Raw genomic sequence first — 21,542 nt, 5'->3', positions numbered from 1 at the left:
CTTTGCCTTAGCCTTTTCTTTAATGGGTTCTGATTTGAATTGAGTAGTTTTTAGGTTTTTTTCAAATTTGTCCTTGATATGTGAGGAAGATAGACATAGCATGTATAGTTTCTGGAATGAAACTGCATGCAAACAATCTGCTTAAATGGGCAAACCATTACTTTATGTCTGAAAGCATATGTTGGAAGTATACTCTGTTCCTTGAAATCAGAGCAATGCATTTTAAAGGAATCTAATAGCCATTATCCCAGACTTCCCCTTATGTTGTTAGCTGTGCTATGATATGACATCATCACAACATTCAATATTTACTAACCTCAAAGTGAAATAGATGCTAAACTGAACTATGAGTTAATGCTTATCCCTTAGGAATGTAGATTCTAAGAACCTGGCTAGTTTTGAGATTTTACATTTGCATTCCTTTATGATTAAATCTTGACCTTAAGGGCTGGTATATTCCAGGAGGGTGAATAATGCTATTCCATAAATCCAAGCTGGTTGGGATTTATGATTTCTAAATGTACTGTTAAAACCTGTTTAAAGTCATATTTAAGTCTAGTCAGGTTGCCTACACTGCAAACTGTGGGGAGGAATGAAACTAATAATTGGTCTTAAGAGAATGAAGTCATTTTGCTCCTTTTTGTTTTTTTAAAGATTTATTTATTTTAGAGAGAGAGAGAGAAAGAGAGAGAAAACACAAGTTGGGGGAGGGGCAGCGGGAGAGGGAGGGACACAGACTCCCCTTTGAGAGCAGCGACACAGGCTCCGTCTCACGACCTTGAGATCATGACCTGAGCTGAAACCAAGAGTTGGAGGCTTAATCAACTGAGCCACCAGGGTGCCCTACCCCTTCTTATTTATTTAAATTCAATTATGCCAACATATAGTACCTCACTACCCTCACCCTTTTTTTTTTTTTTTTAAAGAAAATTTTATTAAACTTACATAGTTTGGACAGTTGCGAATGATGGCAGAAAAGAGGTGCTGTCACATGTGTATGTATTTGGCGATGCAGATTTATGGCAATGAACAGGAAGGGGGGACTCATTCAGTAGAAATAAGAGGGAAGTGAAAGCTGTGTAAAATACTCCCTTTACTGACTTTCTAGCTCGTTTTTATTATTTATCTTGGGTTTGAATCCTATGACCTAAGATTCTATCCTTCAGCTATTAAGAATTCTCTTGGGAATAAAAAGAAGGAGTCACTAGACTCCTCATAGATAACATCCTTATATGTAATCCTGACATGGTTTTATGTACTATAGAATATTTTAATATACTAGAGTCTAATTGTGAGTAATAAATTATAACATCAAATATAAATATGATTCACTATGATGTATACCTGAAACTAGTAGATTATTTTATGTCAATTACTTACTTCAGTAAAAATACTCTTCAAATTTATTTTATTTTACTTGAAGCTTTTATTTTAATTCCAGTTAGTCAACATACAGTGTTGTATTAGTTTCAGGTGTGCAGTACAGTGACTCAGCACTTCCTACAGCAGCGGGTGCTCCTCCCAAGTGCCCTCCTTAATCCCATCACCCCTTTCACCCATCCCCAAGCCCCCTCTCCAAAATTCTTTAAAAGAAAAAAGTGATTATAATGTATGTAATAGTTATCAGCAAACATGGTTTAAGATGGTGTGAGCAAGCGTGAAAAGATGATCTACCTAAAGTTAATCAGTGAAATCAACACTGTAAAATGATTACTCTTGAACTCCAGTTACCTTTTATCTTTTTTGGCAAATCCATAGAATTCCATAAGAGTATGACGTAAAATTGTCATTTTTCTCCCCTTTCTATTTCTGGGGGACTAATAACAGCCAAAGTGAAGAACTACTCATTTAATTACACACACAATCCTATGACGATTAAGGGTCTTTTTATTCTCTTTTGGGATGTTTCTACTTTTATAGAAAGAAACAAGGTCCAGTTCTGAAGTTTTACAACTTTGGTGGTGATGTGGGCTTTTGAATTTGTGAGGAGAATATGTAAAAATCTCCATTGTTTACCTTTTAAGGGGGATACAGGGGAAAGGAAGAGGGTCTGGGAGTTGAGGGTGAGTTTGGAGATAAGGGGATCATTGACATGGGGCAGTGCCCTGGCTGGAAGAGGCTTCCGTGAGGAGTGCAGGCAGAGGCTTTGGATTTGGCTAAATACTTCTCAGTCACAAGAGTATTGAGCTTCATTAAAATTCTGAATTTTCTTTGACTCTATGGCTGATCTCTTGATCTGTTTTCACTCCTGGTTCTGCTAATTTTTTTTTTTTTTTTTCCTCCTCTGTGGGTGGTGAGCAGTCTATAAATAATGCCTTATGTAGAGCTTCCTCTGATCTCTGCCCTTTGTTCTCATCTTTAGTGAGCTAGGTGAGCGTTTAGATTTTTCTAGGAAAACATTTTTAAATCATTAAACCTTTGGGTGAAGAACGTAGGAAAACAATTTTTTAACCCCCTCTGTATCTTTTTCAATATCTCTCAGATGGTTTGAAGGGAGAGAAAGAAGCATTTTTCTTTGGGTCGTAATGAATAACAAAATGATGATGCATTCTTGTTTTCCTTGAGCAGTGTAGAAAGTATCTGCAATAAGTGAGATATAAAGACTGTCAAATGTGTTTTGTTTTCATTTCCATTAAACTTTTAAAAAAATGCTCTATATTGTAAAGTTATCGAAACATCTAGGAATCTTAGAAAGAAAAAAAAAACTATGAAAGTGGGCTATTTGTTCCATTGCTAAGATTAATAGGAGATCTGTTATCAGATAGATGTGTTGTTCATCGAACTTGTGTATTTTAAACACACGTGGAGCCAGACTTGAAGGGTAAAGGTTCCATTAGAATCTCAGTGAGAAGGGAACACGTGTCAGCTGGGAAGTAGAGAGTAAGACATAGGTGCAAGTGCTGGGCCTCTTTAAGTGTTAAAGGGGAATTTTACATTAATCTGACCATGTCATACACCAGGTTTTTCAAATAATTAAGATAAATATTGGTTTGTAACTGATATTTCAACTTACATAAACTTGTCTTGTGAAGTCACAACAGAATTCTCACAATGGTGGTTATTTTTACACAGTGTGGGGTTTCATGGAGAATTTTGAAATGCACATTTTTCCCATGTTATTTTAAAAAATTTAGCAAAATAATCATCTTCGGGATTTCATGGTTACATATAGGCAGATATAAAACCAAGGATGCTTTGGATCTTTTTGGTTTATTTTCTTTCTCTCTAATTCCAAGGGAAGGAGAGTCTAGTGACTCTGTTTGGTGTATTTATAAAGGTAATGCAATTAGTGTTATAATAAGCTTTTAAGACTTCACGAAAGGAGACGTTTTGGAAGTGCTTGCTGGTGGGGGTGGAGATGGAGGGGTTGATGTAGCTATTTCTAGAAGAGGTTGGAGTACTTTTAATTGCTGTTCATTAATCTCGTGTTCCTAGGTGGATTAAGTTTGAAGAAAAAGTGGAACAGGGCGGGGAAAGATGGAGCAAGCCGCATGTGGCCACATTGTCCCTTCACAGCTTATTCGAGCTGAGGACATGTATGGAGAAAGGATCTATCATGCTTGACAGAGAGGCGTCTTCTCTCCCACAGTTGGTGGGTAAGTATGTTGTTTTAAGTTTTTATCTTTTTTTTTTTTTTTAGCTTTACCTAACTGTCTATGGTAGATGAACTATCTCCATTCACGCTGATGGCTTCTAGTGTAAGCAGAGTTGAATATCCTGTAACACTTATTTTTGCTCTTTTTTATATTATAAGACAAATAAGGGTCATCGCAGAAGATTTGGAAAATACCGACAAATATTGAGAAGAAAATGAAAAAAAAAAAATCACCCATCGTACCTCTGTAGCCATTGTTAACATTTTGACGTTTCCATCCAGTTTTTGTTTCTCAGTCTTCTCTCTCTTGCTTTTAATTTCTCATGTTATTTTTATTGGGAATCATAATGTATATGTCCAGATTTGCATTCACCTCCTAAACTTACTAGGATTAGGTCAATATTTTGAGTAGAGGCTTCTTCGCCCATCCTTGGTTACATTGAATGGGGGACTGAAGACTCGATTTCGAGGATTCCGACCTTGGACATTGCACTGAGCTTCTCTGGGCCTCAGTTTCATCATCTGTAAAATAGGGCTTCAATCCTATGTAAGAAGGGAAATCGTCTAATTGCTGGGTTGGGGCTGCTTTTGTAGGTGGAAGTCAGAATCCTTTAACTGTATGGAAGAAAGGTTGTGCGGGGCAAGGAGCCAGCAGAACCTTATGGGCTGGTGACTCAGTCATGCCACATTGGTGCTGAGTGTCAGTTATATAACCACCACCGAGTCCCTGAACCTCATGGTGCAGGGCTGCATTCATACCATTTGCAATTAGTGTCGTGTAGTTAATGTTAACTCACCACGTTGAGCATCTGGGGCATACGTTACTAGCTCCCGAACAGTAGTCATTGTTTTCATTTTCTGACAAAAGCCTGCCCTAAACTGCCTTATTACTTATCACTTCAGATCCAGGTGTGGAGATCAGGTTTTTCTCAAAAAGAAGTGCAGAGGCTCTGTTTGGCATTCCTAGGAAAATTTATTAGCTAGGTGACCACTGGACTTCCATGGATGACTACACTTTCATCTGCAGGGTGACTTCTTTGGGATTATGGGGAACAGGTTGTGGATTGTAGCCCCCTAGAAAGTGGCCATTGTAAAATTCTTGTGTGATTTCCGACTTACAACAAAATTTCTTTGAATATCTGTAGCCAGAAGGCTTGCCTATGACGTTTCCGTGTGTGTGTGTGTGTGTGTGTTTTACAGTGAGAAAGCGATAGCATTTGTATTGGAGGAAAAGATTAGTTGTCAAACGAGGCATGTATCTTTCTGATGTATATGCATCTGATTCTTGTTCAGAGAGCTTGTTAGTTCCATTTGCAAAGAAGTCCCACACTTTTCATGAACCTGAGCTGCATAAGGTACAAGTGCAGAAGAGGGAAGGGCTAATGGGAAGAAACTCGGTGGACAGAATTAATTAGTTCATACACGGATTCAGCAGCGGTGCAAGAGATTCTGCAATGTGCCAGACGTTGTTCTGGGCCCTGGAATTAGGTTTGCAAATCTGTCACTTTGTAAATGGGGTAAGTGTACAAACCGCATCCGCATAGTTAGAAGATAATGTAGGGAATAATCTCTATGTAGAGTTTTTCATATTTGACAAGGCAAGTGAGGCTGAAAATGGATATTTGGACATATTCTTGTGCCCAGGGAAGATGAGTCCATCTACAAAGACAGAAGCAGACAGAAGGGATGGTTTTCTGAGTGATTTATTTTACTTCGGGGAGATTGTTACTCAAAAAAATATCATGGTTAGCAAAAATCCATCCAGTTTTTTTTGAGTGAGAATTGCAATTTGTGTGTGTTTAGACTTTAAGAACTAATCTGGAGCAGAGATGTCTGAAATTAGACAAGTCGAAGAAGTAAGTCGGTATTCGTGAATGCTGGGTAAAATGGAAATTAAACTTGTGAGTGGGCAACATGTAGGCAATCTCAGGAGAGAATATGTATTGTGGTTTAAGGGTCACTAGAAAGGTCCCAATATAAGAAAGTAGGACTTGGGCTTTTCTGTACAACGGCCTTTTGGGTCTTTAGTACCAGCAAGAGCCATCTGAAGGAGCTTCTGCTCCTCAGCAGTTGACTGATCCTTTCCATGCACTAGAAGAGAGAATCCCACATTGGACTGGAGCCTTGTTAGCCAATGGCCAAAAAAAGAGGTTCTGGTCACTATGTTTAAGACAGGTTCCTTAAGCATGTTCAGGTGTTGCTTTCATTTTCCACTGCTTTGTATCACCAGTTGTGGACTTTTTCTCTCAACACCATCTCTTTACTTTTAAAAATTGACATTATATTTAAAAATCAGAAACCACCAGGTCCATTTGAAGTACCATCGCTCTCATTCTGGATCTGAGAATACAGAAAAAACAATTCAGAGGCAAATAACACACATTAGAAGCAGAAGGAAGGGAGGGAGGGAGGGAGGGAGGGAGGGAGGGAGGGATGGATCAGACTTGCAGGAGTGGAGAGAGCATGTTTGGAAGAATGTAATTGTCTGAAAAAAAATATTTAATAATCCTCAAAGAATCAAAGCCTTGTAGAGGGTTAAAACACCTGGAGGAAAAAAAAGCCCTCTAATTTCATTTTAAATGATAGAAAAAATAATTATTGTCATTATTTATTTGGTTATTAAAAAATCCTTTTCTAGCAGAGGCTGAAGTGGTTGTTTTGTTCGGCATCATGCTGATAATTTGGAGTTGAGAATCTCTAAGGTGCATCTCCCCCTCCCTCCCATTTTTACCTCCAAAAAAGAGAAGAGAAAGAAATAATAGTGGGTGTGATGATTATACAAACAAACAGGAGCATGGTTTTTCTCTTGCGTTGCATTACACCTGCTCCTCCTTCTCAGGGCCCGAGAGGCAGCCCCCCTCTGCAGGTGCAGAGCCGTCCCCACGTGACTGCTGAAGCAGGTGTGCCGCTTGTCCTTCCACACAGCCTCCTTCTGACTCTCCTCAGGACATCTCCTTGTTTTCTTCATGAACATTCTTTTGAATGCTGCTAAAAAATTTTGTTTTTAAAGTGATTAAAGGATAAAACAACATTTTCATGGGTTATTTTAATAGCTTGATTATTACTATCATCATTATAACCCTACAATTAAAGAGTGCCATTCACATAAGAAGGCAAGTACGTGCGAATTTTCCTGGCCTCCTAAGTTAAAAAAAAAATGATAGGCCATTTCAGGTATTTTATGACGATGGGAAACAGATTGGGAAAATGTAGCTCTATGTTTGGAGTTCTCATTTTTATATTTAAAGGTATTCCTTAACTGTGCATGTTGGCAGATGTGTTAGTCATGTTGTTTCTTGCTTTTAACACCTTTTATATTTTCAAAATGGCAATGTATTTATTTTTTATCACAAAACAAATACATGCTCATTTTTAAGTAATCCAGAAAAATAGAACACACAAATATCAAAATACCATCACTCACAGCTACATTCTGGCAGTTTTTCTGTACATCACTGTTTACACATATGAAATTTATTTTATAAATGGGATCTTACGAACACTTTAATTTGACCTTTTTAACTTAAAAACTTAAAATGAATTTCTTTCCATGTGATGAAATACAAATGTAAACATCATTTTGATATCTGCAATATATTTAGTATTGGGCATTTAAATTGTCTTCCAGTTTTTATTTTGAAGAATACCGTAAGAGACTCTTAATCTCACAAAACAAACTGAGGGTTGCTGGGGGGTAAGGAAGCAGGGATAGGGTGGCTGGGTTATGGACATTGGGGAGGGTGTGTGCTATGGTGAGTGTTGTGAAATGTATGAGTCTGATGGTTCACAGACCTGTACCCCTGAGGTAAATAATACATTAAATGTTAATTAAAAAAAAAAGAGTAGAAGTGAACATTTTTGTTATACTTTGGTGAAGTTGTGTATTTTTTTAGTGTAGATTTCTAATGGTGAAATATCCAGAGAGTTTGAACATATTAAAGGGTTTTGTTTACATGATTTGCCAAGTGGCCCTCAAGAAACGTCATGCTAGTTATTACTGTTGTTGTCATATGTGGTTCCCTATGACACCTCCCCTTGCCATCACTGTGGATTGCTTGTTTTCCTTTTGCTACTTTGATAGATTTATAAAATCTCATAATTGGTGATATTTATATAATTTATTTTTATTTATTTATTTATTTGTCAGAGAGAGCGAGCACAGGCAGACAGAGTGGCAGGCAGAGGCAGAGGGAGAAGCAGGCTTCCTCCTGAGCAAGGAGCCCGATGTGGGACTCGATCCCAGGACGCTGGGATCATGACCTGAGCTGAAGGCAGCCGCTTAACCAACTGAGCCACCCAGGCGTCCCTATATAAATTTTTTTTAAATTGCCTTTGTTAGTCCTGAAGTTTAATCTTCTTGGGCCTTGTATTTCCAAAATGTTTGTCACTTCGGGCCATTTTTTTGTTGCATGAACACCGTTTCGTTGGCTTGTAGAAGCTCTGGATATATAGTTTTTTTTTTTTGTTTTGTTTTTTTTTTTTTTTTTTTTAGTCTAGAGCTTTTTTCAATAAAGAAAAACACTTTGTGATATGGAAAAAGATGTAAACTGTGAGTCAGAAAATGGGGTTCTACTTGGGGGGGGTTTGCCTCTCTCTCACCCTCTCTCTCCCCATCTGCACAAGAGGTTGCAAACTTGGTGTTTCCTGAGGTTTCTTCCGGCTCTGCTCTCATATACAGTTGGCACGCTCTCTCACAACTGGTAGTGTTTGTGGGATTTTGAACACTGAAGGCTTAATTTCAGTGTAACTGTGAAATGTTACTGCCCCCACTTTCCTTGAAAGGTTTTATAGTTTGTGCTTAAAAAGATCGCTGTAAAGTGGGCCATTTTATGGAAACTTAATGAAGGGCATGAGCCACACAGATGTCTTAACCTGTTCTAACTGGTGATTTCCCGGCATTAGTACCAGAGGGCCGGCTGTGCCTATGCACGGGTAGGCTTGAGATTACAAGGGAAGGCAAGCAGAGTGGGAGGCCCTGCCAGGGAGGCTAGATAAGAAGCACTTTAATCCACAACTCTGGAATTACAGCAGGAGCTTGATGACTTGTGCCGCAGATATGCTGGGGCTGTTGGTTTATTTTTACGGCTCTTCCGCAAAATGGACTTCCACACTGAACAAGACTTCAAGGGAAAGCAGAGGAGTAGCACCTAATTATTTTACTGTGGAGCAAGAGGGTTAACTGTAATTATAGGATCAGTTCTAAGAGTTTCACTGAGAGGGATTTGTGCAGTTAAACACACTCAGAGCTAAAGGCCACTCTCAAACCCAAACATTCCTATGGGAGAAACTCCCTGCCTTGTCCAAGCTTCCCACCAAGTGGCCCAGTGTTAGGTGACATTTATGGCCTCTGTGTAAGACGTGTGACGGAAAATCCTGGGTTCAGCCTCTGCTTGGCTGCCAAGTAGCTGACTGTATACCATGCACGTCGTCCGTGTCTAGCTGTAGGCTGTCAGGCCAGGTCTTCAGGGGCTTCCTGTTAAGATGGGCTTCCTTGAGATACTGGTCTGCCCCAGCGGAGCCCCCGGAACATCTCCAACTTCTCTTAGGAGATGTTGCTATCCTGCCAGCTCCCATCACTTTTTTCATCAGACTTTATGAGAGAAGTTTTTGTTTTTATCTCCCCCTTTTTTAAAAAAAATTATTTATTTGAGAGAGAGAGAGCATGAGAGGGAAGCAGGGAGGGCATCGGGAGAGGGTAAGAATCTCAAGCAGGTGCCATGCTGAGCACGGAACCCGACACAGGGCTTGGTCCCAGGACCCTGAGATCATGACCTGAGCTGAAATCAAGAGTTGGAACCTTAACACCGGAGCAGGTGCCCCTCTCATCTCCACTTCTGTATACTGGGAACTTGGCCAGGAAGAGAGTGTTGAGGTGTGCCAGATGCACTCATGTACCTGAAAAGGTAGGCATGGAATCTGCTCATTGCTCTGGTTCTGTGCCGGGGACGAGAGCTCCACGGCACCTGCGTACAGGGGTGAGGCAGTGTCCTGTCATTGCATATCTTGTGTGGGTTCTGTGACGATTCTGCCTGAACCCTGTTCCGGACAGAGGAAATGTCCACCTGTCGTGTGACATTAGAGAAGGATGCGCCAGGCTCCATTTCTGCCATCCTGTCGACAAGCCAGTTTGTGAGAAAGAGGACTTCTTCTTTTAGAGTAGAACGTGTCCTTCAGCAGAGCCACCCATGGAGCAATTTCTGTGAAACATGGTTATCTTTTCCAATTAAAGCCATTCTAAAAACAAGAACGAATAGAAATTATAACCTTTTTGTGGTAAGACTAAAATTTTATATTAAATTCTGGTGAGTTTATTTTTAAAATGATTAATGGAATATATTGAAAAGGCTTTTGTTGGATCCAAACAAGAACAGCCTCCCTTTTTAGAAAAGATTAAGGCATAGTTTTATAGTTTAGTGTTTCACTGGATTAATTGGTGTTCAAATAACCTGATATGGGGAACAGTATTCTTTTCTTTTCCTTTGTTTTGTTTTAAGGAAAATACATCATTACAGAAGAATTTGGGAAACTAAATCTAAAAAATCAGTATTGTCACTACATTAAATTTTGCATATTCTTTTCAACTTTTTCTTTTATCATTTATATTTCTGGCACACTTGCTATGATAGAGTACATGAAATTTTTTAATCTTTTTTTTTTTTTGCTTAATTGAGAAAATGTAAATTACTGACTTACTGTGTTACTCATAGAAGAATGTGATTAATGTAAATTCACTATTAGCTGCGACTGAAAAAAAGGACAAGATGATTCTTCCTCTCCAAACATAAAATTCGTAGTGGAGTATTTATAACTTTCTCATTAACACCAGAATCTCTGTGTCCCGTATCTTTACCCCCACACAAAGATGGAAGTTGCAAATTTGGGAAATACTGTGTTGATTGTACGTTTGAAGATGATATCCGTAAAGTTGGGGTAAAAAGTTTAACTTTGTGATCTTGTGACTGACTTTTGCTTTTTGTTTTTGTTTTGCTTTGTTTTTGTATCAGAGATGATTGTGGACCATCAGATTGAGACAGGCCTATTGAAACCTGACCTTAAGGATAAGGTGACCTACACTTTGCTCCGGAGGCACCGGCATCAAACCAAGAAATCTAACCTTCGATCCCTGGCTGATATTGGGAAGACAGTCTCCAGTGCAAGTCGGATGTTTACCAACCCTGATAATGGTAATGCAGGGCCAAACAGCTGCCAGGTTCTCCTACCTTTCTCTCTCCCCTTTACCTCATCTCGCGTCATTTGTCCTTTCTACTCCGCTCCATGTTCCTTCCTCAAGTTCATATGCCACAGCCATTTCCTAATGAGACTTTTATCTAGTTGGGCAGGTCTGCGGTCCTGTTGGAAAGATTTCAGCAGTTGCTAAGGCTGCAGATGTCAAGATGCCTTGCTTGCTCCCGTATACGTCTAGTCTGATTGAGATGGTCTGGTACTACCACTGTGGTGAAACAACTGAATATTACAGATGAGTCATCAAACTCAGAGATTTTTGAGTATATCAAGGAACATGCTTTTGACTTGTGGGTGTGGGAGAATTAGGAGGATAGATTGAGATAGGATAAATGCTCTGAATTCTAGTATCATAAAGGGTTTGCTAGGTATGTGAGATGGTGTCTACTCTATAAATCATTATTTATCCAAGTAAGGCTCAATATTACATTTATTACTTAATAAAGTCTAGGCCTACAAAAAAAAAGAAAAAGGATCATATGCTCTTCTGTTATATGATAATGATGGTTAGATGTGAGAATAATTATTCAAGGTTGGATACTATCCCACTGTATAGTAATAGGAAAGGTTCTGTGTGTATTTGGACTCTGTTGCATTCAGCAGAGTTTTCTATAAAGTATCTATCTTTTGTATCACTGTCTTTGTTTCGAATACATTTCATGGTTGTATTTAATCTGAGAAGGGGAGAAGTTTTTTTTCCAGGAAGTGTGGAAGATAAAAGCATACGGAAAGTGTTGCTAAACATGGGGCTGGTAGAACCAGGTTTCTCTCATTCCACCTTGATCTTTTTTAGTACTAAGAGAAATGAGTAGATAAGGGAGCATCTAATTCATTGTCTTCATCTGTACTTTCAGAACAGGGTAAAGTATTTTGCCATGGGAAATATGGACTAAATGAATTGTATAAACTGAATTCTAACTTAGCCACTCCATTTCTGGAAATTGAGTTTTCTGACTTAATATTAAAACTAATGGTTGGCTGGAAGAGAGCTAACTGTTAGCAAACTTTCTCTGGTGTATTTTTGAACCATTTTATTATTTTACTTTCTTAATGAGTGTCTAGTCATTAAGTAGAACCAAATGAAAGGTTCAGTTTTATTGAACGACTTATATATTGATTTAACTGCTACCATAAATATTTTAAAAAGCAAAACAAGTTATAAATAAGTACTTAAATCAGAAGTGCTCTTTATAAAAAACAGTCACAAAAAGAAGAATCTAATCTAGACTATTCCTGCTATAGTTGCTATCATTACCTGGCTTATTGCTGCTGACTGAAATGTTTTATTTTTTGTGTATGTCTTTTGCTTCTTTCTTTCTTTTTTTTCAATTATATTTTTGAAGAGCTTAATGGCTGGAAATGTTATGGGATGAACGATAGGATATAACTGATGTCACAAATACTTCATTTTAAAAGAGGCCCTGTTTTTAAAATTGTGGCAACTAAAGTAAAAGTCTTGTCTTTCATGTATTATTTTTTTTCTTATCCTCTTCTTCATTTAAATGAAATTCCATGATTTGGAGATTAATTTTTTTTTAAATCCTGAAGTTGGTACTTACCATTAAAGAAGCAAGAAAGTGCATTGTTTTCAGGTATTGCTATATTTACAAATTCAGGTATTGCTGTATTTGCAAAGAGAAGTGGAATGAATACGGCAGAATGAGGGTGCCTTCCACCAGTCTGGTCTGAGCTCCTTTTTCATGAAGTGGAGACAGAGTAGAAGTTAAGAACAAGTGGATCTTGAGGCCAGTATTTTGTGTTTTAGGAGAAAGTATTGGGATGTAGAATACAACTGATATGTTGATATCATCCATCATCCAATCTTTTATCCTATCAGATCTTTGTACTTCAGAGGGAAGTTGAAATTGCCTTTGTCATTCACCTTTCACTTGTGAAATCTTATACATGCTGGGCGGAAAGCAAATAGGGAGCACAATCAGTTCTTCCTTTCCAGCTCTTCAGCTGGTCAGCTTACACCCTGACGCGTGGAACATGATTAGCCTTTTTAAACATGTTATTATTGGCCTTTGTGTTACCTCACTCCTTTTAAATATCCAGAGGCAAGATTTGACATTGAGAGATTCTATAGTAATGACTTTCATGTACCTCTAAGGTGCATTATTATAAATTATCAGACAGCAAATTTTGGGTTTTCCAAAAGTGTTTTTTCTTTCTTTCTTTTTTTTAAGATCATTTATTTATTTATTTGACAGAGAGAAATCACAAGTAAATGGAGAGGCAGGCAGAGAGAGAGAGAGGGAAGCAGGCTCCCCGCTGAGCAGAGAGCCCGATGCGGGACTCGATCCCAGGACCCTGAGATCATGACCTGAGCCGAAGGCAGCGGCCTAACCCACTGAGCCACCCAGGCGCCCCCTAAAAGTGCTTTTTCTTAACTTGAAAGTTTATACAGTTATTTTGATATGTTAGGGTTTAATATGATTATCTTTAATTAGAATAAATATCTAATATCTAATAAAATATCTTTTATTAGAATAAATTTCTAAAACAACTATGTAGCTGTGGCTACTGTTTTAATAAACGAGAATCTTACATCTATTGATGTCGGAACTAGATTATAATACTGTAAGCCCATGTAAAAACTAGATAAACTTAGTTACCTCAGTCTTCTATTGTAGGTAAGAAAATAGATGTTGTTTGCTTTAGTTATGATAGCTACAGTGCAATTAATAGCTGAAATTTATGGAGATACCTTAGAATTGGAATTTTTTTCATTTCCGAGTGGTATGCTGGAGCTAGTTCTGTCTACTCACAACAGCCAATCAGGAATTTTGTAAACCAGTTGCTTAAACACAGCTACCATTAAAAGTTAAATTATGTACACATACCATTAAATAATGATATTAAAAACAAAGGTAATTTCTCAAAATTCATCATTTCCTATTTATTTTATTGTACTGTACTGGAGTTTACACTCTTTGTGTTGTTAACATCTGTTGTGTTTGTATGGTGGAAATACAACAAAATGGTGTTCAGTTAGTCACCTGCTTCCCAACTCTGTGATCAGTGACTTCATTTTGGTAACTTGATGTAAGACATGGTGGTTGCACTTACACTATAGAAATCAGCAAATTCACATCAGGGCCTGATTTATTGTTTTGTCACTTGTCTATAGGCTTTACAAAGTGATGGAGAAAATGTTAACAGTGTGGATTAAATTTAAGTGTGTAGGGTCTATGGCCATTTCCTAGTCAGCTTGAGCTTTAACAAATTACCATAGACTGGGTGGCTTAAACAACAGGCATTTATTTCTCATAGTTCTGGAGTCACAAGGGAAGTCCAAGATCAAGGTGTCACAGATTTGCTTCTTGATGAGGACCTTCCTGGCTTGTAGATGGATGTTTTTTCATTGTATCTTCACATGGCAGAGGGAAATCTATCCTCTTTCTCTTCTCTCCTTTCATAAGGGCATTAACTGCATTCATGAAGGCTCTGTCCTTATGACCTAAGTTCCTCCCAAAAGCCCCACCACCTACTATCACATTGGATGGAAGAGTTAGGGTTTTAACATAGGAATGTTGGGAGGATACAAACATTCAGTCCAAAACGGCTTTTAAAATGCAAAGAACACAAAGAATCCTGTAAATGCTTGGCCCGGTATTCAAAAACTATTACCCAGGTTTAGCAAAGGAGTCACCCGCATTATTGAGGAGTGAGTGAAGTCTGACATATGTCTTCATTGTTTCACTTTTGTCCTACTTATTAACATATATGATAATGGATGTTCAATAAGGATATTGAGTTGCAACTGTGTTTGGTTGCCAGTTGCAACCATAAGTTGGCTATTGCTGAAAGAGTTTGATAAAAACTAACGAAGAGCCAACTGACTATATGTAATTTACAATAGAGTATTATATATATTATTATTACTTATATATGGCTGCCTGTCCTTTATATCAATAAAAATTACTACACACAGAAGCGCTCACGAGCATACACATGCCTTTTCCCTGAAGAGCTGGTTTTCTCAAACATTTAGCAGTACACCCACTAACAGCCCAACTACTGTCTCTCCATAGCTAAAGATTAACTCTTATTTTTTTAGGGTCCCGATGTAGCTTTGTGTTTAAGATGATTTAGTGTTTTTAAAAAGAACTGGAAAACATTTTCATTTGTAATAAATCAGGAGAGAATCAGGCTAGCTTCCAAAGTGTTAATTATTGTGAAATTACTACTTGTCTGAGACATCTGTGAGTTCTGATGGACATGTCTTCCAGGTACTAAATTTTAGGCAAGTGCTGTGATTTCATAATATATTAATTGAGGTATTTCTGTGGGGTTAGTGTTAGGTTTTCATTTCCTTTGGTGCTAGATTTCCCTTTACCCACTCTTTTTCTAACTATTACTTTAGTTTGAGCCATATGAAATTGCCATTTTGTAGGTAAAATAAAGTTGACTGTCAGCAATTTCATACAGCTCTACTTAATAATTTGGTTTGAGATACTTAGAAAATCTATATTATTATAGTTTACTATGAAAGAATAACCAGTAAGCCTAGGAACATTCCTTGGTAGTATTTGAAAATCAAGTAAGATGTATTTCATTTGCTCTTTATTAGAAAGTAAAAAAAAGTTTCTACTTAATTGGCATATATTCAAAATATTTAGTGTGATGTTTATGACAAGGTTACCTGATCACTGTCTTAAAGAATCATGGTTTGTAGAATGATCTGATTTTTAAAAAAACATCACTTACCATTTAAATGGATACTTTTGAAATGTGGTGTCTAAGCTTATAAGAGATGAATGAGACTTGACTTAAGCACGAAGACCAACTAGGTACCTTAATTCGTGTATTCAGCTTGCACCACCTTTGTGGAAATTTGGTCAATGCCAGTATCAGTTTGTCCCATTCTCCCTCCCTCCCCTGGCCTCCAGCGTCTTCATTTTTTTTTAATCCCTAGACTGTCATAGAAACCTGTTCCTTACCCTCCATTGTCTATAAATGCACTAAAGTGACTTTGGTTATCTAGTTAAACCTAGACTATGAATTTCATTTTTTTCCCCAGTCCAATTTCATGACCCCATTTTTCTTTAGGTTTTTTTTTTAATAAAAAGTTAGAAAACATTTTAATATGTGGTATTTTAGTATGTAGTTCCCTGTCTGTAAAATAGATAATGAAAATTAAATGAGATAATATATGTAAAATGTTTAAAGTGGTGACCGGCACATAGTAATCAATTACTCCACAAAGTACAATTAAGGAAAAAAAAATCTCATATTGAGTAAGAGCGGTTTCTGGAATGATATTTGCTCTGTAGCTTATTATTTGGGAAGAGACCCATGGATGCAGGGCCGAGTTATCTCCTCTGCCCTTTGGTATTGGTAGCTAATCCCACATGGGATGTAAGAGAGAAGGAAGCTCTTTCCTATCACAGTCCCTTACAAAGAGTCTTTCTCCCTCATTCATTTTACTCTTTGCTAAATGACTGTCAGGGAAACCCTAAACCATACTGAGCATCCAAGATTTGCTTAAGCTGCTCCAGCAGGTAGGTGAGGGGTAGGGCAAGGTGGCAGCTCCAGGACTAGGGCGGCTGGCTCTGGCGCCTCACGCTGCTTCCTCCATGTTTTTTCCTGTCTGCTGTGGCCTTGATGCTGAGAGAGATCCAGGGCTTGTTCCTCATTGAGCCTCTGGATTTTCTCTTCAGTTTGCCACTTTTTTTTTTTTTTCCCGTCAGATGTGAGAACTGTGATCTGCTGGTTCCCACCCCTTGGTGCCATCACTTACTTTCTCCCTGGACTCCTTTCTTCACTGTTGCTTCCCAGGCCGCTGCTGCTTCCTCGCTGGCTCTCACACTGCTTCTTCTGACAGAAGCACACAGCACCTTTAGATGTTTAAAAAAGTGTCCTCTAGTGCTGTTACCTACAGTTCTAGAGACTGTGGTTAGCAACAAAGAACAGACAATGGAAAGAAAGCAAATTTTTTTTTTGTTGTTAACAGTAATTCTCAGCCCCATTGAAATATAAGTGGGATTAGCTAGGCTCTTGTTGCTTTGGATCTGATTTGAGATTAGGCGTATTCAAGCTATTTGGTTTGGCTGTTAGATCAAGCTGCCTCGATACTGGCACCAGCAGATCTGGCCCGGACCACCGCCAGGTTTGGCAGCTTTCTCGGTCCCTTTAGAAATTCTTCGCTTTTTGTCTGGGTTTTGGATTCTGGTTTGTCCCAATTGTTTCTGGTTGGGTTGTTCTACTTCATAGCCCCCCTTTCCCTGTACCCTTGAATTCAGACCTGGTCCCTGAATCAATGGGTAAGGCAGGCATTTCTTTAACTTCCCTCAGAGGTTCTGTTCCTTTGAAGCAGGCCGTCATGCTTCTCCAGTTCTGAGGCGGGTCAGTCAACATTTTGTTTCTCAGGCTCACATCACCTTAAAATGAGAGTCCTCTTCCCAGGTGCTTTTCCGCATACAACCAGCTCTTTCCCAAATCCAACAGCACATATCCATCTGTTTTGTTCAGGGCTCTAATTCTGCGTTCATTTGCACAGCACAGATGAATGTCCTGGCGAGAACCCAGCGAATGATCGAGCTCTTCTCAGCCTCACTTTAAATGAACCAATCCATGGACAGTTTCTAGAAAAGTACCTCAATATACCTTCATAAGAGTAACTTAATAATAGTAGTATTTCCTGTTCATCTATCAGATATCACTCATTTCTTTTCTCTTCCCTAGGCAAGTGACTGATCTTCCAGATTTATAGTGTTCAGATCTTTTTTTTTTTAAATATTTATTTACTTGACAGAGAGATCACAAGTAGGCAGAGAAGCAGGCAGAGAGAGAGGAAGGAAAGCAGGCTGCCTGCTGAGCAGAGAGCCCGATGCGGGGCTCGATCCCAGGACCCTGGGATCATGACCGGAGCCAAAAGCAGAGGCTTTAACCACTGAGCCACCCAGGCACCCCTAGTGTTCAGATCTTTAAATAAACAATAACACATTTTTTTCCCAGGAGTCTTTTTCACCCAAGTATTTGTTAGTCTGTTCTGCTGTTTATGGCAATGAAGAGTCAGGCTTAAGAGATATAATACCAGTGAGTATTTCATTTTTGACCTTAAAGTCCTACTTTATAATCTTCTTCTTGGACACATGAGCCATCTTTTCTGAAGGCTTCATGCTAGTCCTGGACAAATACTTACTAGTAGTGCTATGTTGAGCAATGTACGTAATATCTTTGGGCCTTATTCTTTAAATCTGTAAATAAAGGTGGTAGTGTCTTATCCTTTTCATACAACCAGGAGTAGGTGAGATCTTTTTGTGAAAAGTTCTTAAGAATCAGAATGTGAGAGACCACTGTAAGGAATGGCTATTCAGAAATACTTAAAGAAGCAGATTTAATGCCTTTTACATGTAAAACCAAGGACAGACTCAATTCACCAGCATTATTTTGTACTCTGTTATTTTTTGTGCCTCATTTTTTCCCCCTCTTACTACTCCATAAATGAAAACATTCTTGGAGTTTTATTTTTAAAGCAGTATTGCTTTCATTATCAATTTTAGAGATGCCAAATAATACATAATGAGGTGTCACTTGTGGGCTTTCTAATATTTGCAATTCGCATATGAAGATTGAGCAATATGTCTGAGCAAGGACAGTTGTTAGCTATTAATAAATAATATATGTATAACAGGATGTTACCATGAAATAAACATATTTTTGAATTTTATCCGTTTCTGGTCCACAGCCAGGGTCTCTGATGGAGTAAAGGAATGGAATGATTCTCTGTGTCGTACCCTACCACATAGGGAAAAGCGATGTACTCAGAGGGCCTGTCGCTGATTTACGCTGCCACCACTGGGTGGTTGTCTCAGAGATCCTTGACAGAGATGCGTTTGCGAAGTCTTGCTTCCCCCCGCCTCATCTTTCTCTGAGAGCAGATGGGAGAGTAGGTGTAGATCTGGGACCATGTCCTGTCCTCTTCTTTATAAAAGACAGACAGAAGAGGAAAGGCAAGGACAGGAAAATGTGAAAAATGAGGGAAGGTGATGAGGAGATGTGAGCACCGGGAACTCCTTACCTTGTCTTCCCAAAGGAAAGAAGAGGGAATAAAAGTAATTAATAATTAAGCAAGCTGCATCTACTCAAAGCTAGTTTCGGCACAAATCACAAAGGTCAAAAAGGAGATCTGTCCAGGTTTATGAACCCGATAGCTTAAAAATCACATTTTGGATTTGAAGTTGAACTGAATTAGGCCAGCATTTCTGTCTTTGATGTTTCCCAACACCCTCTAGGATGCTGAGCAAAGGAAACGTCATTCCATCCCATCAGCGATAGTAGTGGCAGCAGCGACAATAGTATCTCCTGTTAACTGGACCCTCATTATGCACCGGGCATCGTCCTCCATGATGTTTCTACTGTATACATCTTCATTGCTTCTCGGCCTTTTGGCTAAGATCAAGTCTAATGTATATATCATTATTTCTATTTGCATAAGAAAAGCCTGAGCTCAGAAATGTAATACAATTTCCCAAGCTTAAAAATATGGAGGAAACTAGCGTGTTTAATAACAATGTGCTGATTAAACTACAAAGGGCAATGAGCGTCCATAACCATAATTTATTTCCCACACATCAGTTGAGCCCAGGTCTTTTTGTGTAATAATGTGATGTTGAAGGGATCTAGAAGTCAGTCTATGTCTAGGCAGGAATACGCTCCAAATGTGGCAGTTGGATGTCTTTATTGGCTCTCTAAATGGAGATTTATAGGCAACATTTCATGTGTACACAGGTGAAATGCAGCTATATTCTTGGGTTAAACTTTTTGATTAAGTAATTGTGGAACACATAATATACACTCAATGACTCCTTTTTAAAAAAATTATTCAAATTCAAGTTAGTTAACATACAGTTTAATATTAGTTTCAGGATGACTATTTGAACATAGAACATTGCAATCCTAAAAGAGTGCTAAAACTTTAACATGAGTAAAATTTATTTTTTTCTTACTGGGATTGTTAAATACGCATTTTGCTGGAGAGTATTTTTTTTTTTTTTTATTTGCCTGATTTAAGTAGGGATACCCTCACTTGAACTGATTAGGATTGATGGTTTTGGACAAGTTGATCTCAAGGATAACATGAATCATTAAAAAAATTCTCACCACCACAACTTTTTCTACAGAGTAATGGAAACCATTACTCTGAAATCTTTAAAGCTATAGATCTTTCGATCTTTCCTCATCAAGTCACAATAATATAAGCCAATTTCTACCTTGTTTCTGCCTGGAGTCAAGTAAAAACGATTTAGAAGAGAACATGTAAGATAACAGCAAAGCTAAGTTGTTTATTTTGAAGCTTAAGTGTAGAAGAGGTACAATGAAACCATTATCTGGAAAAGGCGTACATAATATGTCATTACCGTGGTATAATTATAGAAAGTTCCACTCCAGCTTTGGGAACGACTTTTCAAAATTCTATCTTTGGAGTAAATTTGTGAAGAGAAAAGAACGCAACACGAAAGGGTTACGGAGTTTGTATCTCTTCCTGCACAGAAGTACACAGAGGGTCCAACAAATCAAAATGTTGGAATTTGCCAACATAAGTAATGGATGCTGTGAGCCTCCCAGTTTTCATGAGAGTAAGCAGCCAGATGGCTCCAATCAGCTTTGCTAAAACACAGGTGCCAAGTCTCTATGGGCAGTTTCATTTTTCATGCCTGTCTTTGGAGCCAGGTTCTTTGCTGCTGTGTGCCAGACTCTTCCACTGCCCCCTTGATGGTGCTGCTCAGCATCAGCGGAGGCTACGTGTATGCAAAAAGGAGTTTCCAGCTTTAGCTCCCCACAGACAACACACTGACATCTTGGGAGCAGTTGAGGAGAGAGGAGCTGTTGGGGAAGTTAGTTATCAGCACCTGAGTTTCAGACCAGCTGCCTTCCTTGCCCTTGAGGGGCAAGCCCTGGTATCAGCGTTGAAAGTTGGATAGCTTCACTCTGCTCAGAAGCTGAAGGATGCGAATGTTCTTGCGGGCTTACTTTGCCCTCACAAACCCTGTCAGTTTTCTTTGACCTGAAATTTCAGTTGGTCCTCACTCAGGCCTAGATAAATGACTGGAGTTGTCCCCCACCTCTCATTTCCTTTAGCTAGGTTGGCTGGAACATTGGCTCTTGAAGCAGATCACTCAGTTGTCAAAAGGAATAGGAGGTGAGACTTGGTCAGCGTGATATTATGTGTTTCTAATTGCCTCCTTCTTGACAAAAGCAATTTTGGAATAATCTCAACTGATTCATTTCCCTTTTTCTCATTTTTCTTAGTGCAATAAAAACTTGCAAAGAAGTTCAGTTATGGGAAACAATTAAAAATTCAGATTGCAAAGAGAAGACATCAGATTTGCCTCAAACAGGTGCTGGCACAGATGGCCTGCTCGCAAGTCCTGGCTTTATTTACAGCTTTTAACACAGACAGATAAATTGACAAAAATGTTTCTAGATTTTATCATGTGCAGAATGCCCAAATTTGGCCCTAAACTTACATTAATTTGTAAATGAGTCCGTTCAAAACTTGACCTCCCAAGTCACCGGTAGCCTTAAAGACTCTTTATCTGCCCTGTTATTTGCAGAATTGTGTGAATTGATGATCTAATCTTTGCTTTTGGTTGGATAGGCTTTGTTGCCTTGATTATTTACTGACTGTCATATTAAAACTCTCTTAAATCAAATTGGATGTAGTCTGATGGTTAGATATTTCCTATCTACCGTT

The 21,542-nt window shown here is 38.5% G+C and overlaps 1 protein-coding gene across 3 annotated transcripts in view; it reads left to right on the top strand.

Moving 5' to 3' along the window:
• The window catches only part of SLC4A4 (solute carrier family 4 member 4), a 350,693-nt gene that overhangs the window by 151,412 nt on the left and 177,739 nt on the right, over nucleotides 1-21,542 (top strand). For all 3 annotated transcript variants that reach the window (XM_044225660.1, XM_044225658.1, XM_044225659.1), the window contains 2 exons: nucleotides 3,436-3,596; nucleotides 10,600-10,779. In XM_044225660.1, coding sequence (XP_044081595.1) covers nucleotides 3,436-3,596; nucleotides 10,600-10,779 — 341 coding nt within the window. The remainder of the gene's footprint in view (nucleotides 1-3,435; nucleotides 3,597-10,599; nucleotides 10,780-21,542) is intronic.

The sequence above is a fragment of the Neovison vison genome, chromosome 11, assembly GCF_020171115.1.
Source record: "Neovison vison isolate M4711 chromosome 11, ASM_NN_V1, whole genome shotgun sequence".
NCBI classification, from domain to species: Eukaryota; Metazoa; Chordata; class Mammalia; order Carnivora; family Mustelidae; genus Neogale; species Neogale vison.
This window is presented reverse-complemented; position numbering and strand designations above follow the sequence as displayed.